General features: G+C 46.2%; 1 protein-coding gene across 1 annotated transcript; it reads right to left on the bottom strand.

The window, feature by feature from the left end:
- Nucleotides 1-281: 281 nt before the first annotated feature.
- Pmar_PMAR005699 (short-chain dehydrogenase, putative) lies at nucleotides 282-1,982 on the bottom strand. The gene is made up of 7 exons (XM_002781360.1): nucleotides 1,805-1,982; nucleotides 1,579-1,754; nucleotides 1,064-1,147; nucleotides 870-1,021; nucleotides 712-817; nucleotides 537-662; nucleotides 282-485 (listed from the first exon to the last, which is right to left on the bottom strand). Exons 2-7 carry the CDS (start codon nucleotides 1,678-1,680, stop codon nucleotides 315-317), a joined length of 741 nt encoding a protein of 246 aa, XP_002781406.1. The 5' UTR covers nucleotides 1,681-1,754; nucleotides 1,805-1,982; the 3' UTR covers nucleotides 282-314.
- Nucleotides 1,983-3,223: the final 1,241 nt, after the last annotated feature.

Here is a 3,223-nt window from a genome sequence, read left to right as displayed (position 1 = left end):
CAGCTACTATTAATATCATAAGCTGATGGCTAGTTGCTGATCCCGCGAGGTGGATCTGCACAGCGGAGCGATCGACGTTTTTCTCAATGAGAGACCTTTCCGATAGACTTGGTGCAGTAACCCCAAACCGCGGGACGAGCATAGACAGCTCAGAAGGCTACATCCCGATAAAAATAAGCTTAAAAGCTGTAACTCATAGCAACTGGTAACCCTCTGATTCGGGGAACACAGATGAATGAGATACATACACGATAAATGATGAACTAAACACATGGTGTTATGTAGAGAAACCCTGTCTTCACTAAACTCGCGCACTAGTCGTCCTTCTTGTCCACCTCTCCCTTGTGGACCTCAGCCTTAGCCATAACGCCGACCATACCAACTTGGCCCCCTGAGATCGCTGTTATCCAGTCGTAAATCTCAGTAGGTAGCAAGGCCGACATCAACAACGCGAAAGCCAGAGGCCATCGCGGGAGACATAAAACCTACACCCACAACACAGTCGATCTACGGACTCATGAGGAAAAACGATCTACCTCCTTGCCGTTGATGATAGCCTCGTTAATGACGGCCTTCGCGACGTAGCTACATTCCAACGGTGGACACAAGAACAGTACTAATTTCTCTGGTAAAGTAGGATATGCAAAGGCACCATCGAACATCTAAAGACAACAACCGCAATAAAGAGAGTCTCCAAGACAGGGAACTTACAGGGCTATCTTTAACAAGGAACGGGCACACTACAGAGAACCTCACTGGTTGTTTCTGTTGACGGTTCTCCAACCTCATACACTGATGCAAAGTTAATAATGCTGCTCTGAAAAAATAAGACAACAACAGTTCGCTCAAACCTGAACGTCAAGACGTACTTAGAAGCACAGTAGGCCGAAAGGAAAGCACTAGCTGAGAATGCCATGGCACTCGAGATGGAAACGAATGAAATCAAGTTGAGCGTATTGGCATCGGAAATTGACTCGTGCAGGAATAGGGAAAAGAGGAGCTGATGCGACGCTACATTCACCTGACATGATTGTGAACTGCAGTGAATCTTCTGAAAGCCTACATCTAAAGTTTGCATAAAGTTGGTATGAGAAATGTCCTCTGTGGGGCCTGCATTGAGTATACCAGCATTGCAGATTACTATGACCTGAACATGACAACGACGAATGCATGCACCACGTAAGCCATGATCAAACATGGATATAATACCCAACGAGACTCCATAATGGGCACTACGACATGAGTTTGATATCCTTCATTACTATCGAAAATTACGTTCGAAAGGCTGAACATTACAACCATGGTATATAGCACATCGAAACCGATCTCCTATATACCGGAAAGATGGCGATTAACAAAATGGCGATTAAATACGTAGTAATCTAAACTGTACAAAACGAAAATTTCTATTTTTCAGGAAAAAAATTCATGATCACATTTTTTATCATTTCAATGATAATCTTCAACATTACAACTTCTGCATATCTCCATCTTCACACAATCTATCCCTATCTATTCTTATCCAGAAAAGAGAAACACCTCGTCAGTAAACATTCGGAACATCTCCCCCTCCCTCACCCGTTTAGCTCCCGAGTCCACCACAGCTTTGACTCCCGCTTTCACTTCGTCCTCATTAGTAACGTCAATCTGGCTGTAATATATCTTATTGTTGGCACTCATTAGCTCCACGGAATCTTCTTTCCTTGAGTGAGCTCGAGTGTCCCACGCGTGAATTCTACGTGGATGAACTCGGCCTGAACAGAGCAGACGTCGAATAACTGCTGGACAAATGGTCCTCATCTACTCTGGCTCCCCAGTAGTTCCGTGAGCACAGCCTGGCCAACTCCACCCGATGCACCAGTCAACACTACCTGATCGAATGAAGAGCCTCAATTCGAAGAGAACACACAACGGTTCTAAGAATTCACATCAGTTAAATTTCGCTCCTGTCAGTGATGTATCTATACTATGATACTATCATCATTATAAACGCGTAGCTTTCTGGGAGTACAAAGAGCGCACCTCAAAAAGGAAGTGATCTGATAGTGCCTCGCGAGTTGCACCAATCGTTCATCTGATTATGACACTCGGCCACGTCTCCCCGATCAACAACTCCGTGGAGCTATCAATGGTTCCAATCGTAACCCCAACACATCCTCGGCAGACTTCTCCATGAAATCTGGAGCCATGAAGCGGCATGTTCGCATTACCAGGTGCCTTTCAGGTTCATACAAACATATCGGACGCCAGAGATACTTGCAGACGGACTTCGGATATATTTGTGGAGAGGCTCGGCTTGTTGGAAAAAGCCGAAATGCCTTCGTTGTTAATCCGAAACGACGTGTTGACGAAATTTCGTCTTTAGTTGGATGTGAGTGATTCCAGCGCAGCCACGAGGAGAACCCACCTCGTTGGACACACAGGCCTAAGTCTCTCAGATTGCACTGCAGGGAAGTCTGCAATCACTGAGGACTCTCCTTCTTGCAAAACTTCGTAGATGACAAAAGTCTTCCAGGTGAGTCACGAACGAAAGTAGAGAATGCCTGGCACAGCGCCAGAACATCCTCATATGCAGTTTGGCTTCCCTTGTTCGATACGTTCTTCATACCATAGCACAGCGTCAAGTCGAAGAGATGCAGTGAACAACATTCGAGCCTCAAATTTTGAGCTGTGACTCCGGAATAGCGACCGGACGACAAACTGCAGCTGCTGCGAACAAGTGATTCAGGTTGAAACCACTCAGTCCTGAAATTTTCAGCTCCGATGCTGTACCAGTAATGAACACCTCGTGCATGCTAAAGTCAGCAGTGGGGCAAGAGCGAATGCACGCCGAGACTTGTTGCTCCACAGCATTGTCGATCGATCCGTCGCACATGAAACTATGCCACCTTGCGTGCTATATTACAGTGAACAATTTACTCTCATAACTCCATGTACGACGGCTTCCGATAACAGTATGATACATCCTTTCACCTCCCTGTAAAATAACCATCTAGGTCTCTATCCTCGATCAGCAATGGGCTTGCGTCCGAACCAACCTCTTGAAACAGAACTCCAGGCTGTGGACTTGTGACGAGGTCGAGAAGGTGCGTTGCACTTGAATCCTCGATGCCTCCGGGTAACGAAGCCTTGCCTGGGAAAGAACTGCGAGTTCTAGGATACGTCGAGCAATGCTTCGGAATTTGTCCTGCACTGCTTAGGAGCCACCGTTGATAACATGACG

This window comes from Perkinsus marinus, assembly GCF_000006405.1.
Source record: "Perkinsus marinus ATCC 50983 genomic scaffold scf_1104296942688, whole genome shotgun sequence".
NCBI lineage: Eukaryota > Perkinsozoa > Perkinsida > Perkinsidae > Perkinsus > Perkinsus marinus.
Note: the sequence above shows the minus strand (reverse complement) of the source record. Positions and strands in the feature narration are given on the sequence as shown.

Excerpts from the sequence above, each read along its gene's own strand:
- Pmar_PMAR005699 (XM_002781360.1), bottom strand. The coding sequence starts at position 1,680 with ATGAGTGCCAACAATAAGATATATTACAGCCAGATTGACGTTACTAAT. Across the intron at positions 1,148-1,578 it reads TGGACTCGGGAGCTAAACGG|GTCATAGTAATCTGCAATGC; the intron begins GTGAGGGAGGGG and ends TGTCATGTTCAG. Across the intron at positions 663-711 it reads TCCTTGTTAAAGATAGCCCT|ATGTTCGATGGTGCCTTTGC; the intron begins GTAAGTTCCCTG and ends TGTTGTCTTTAG.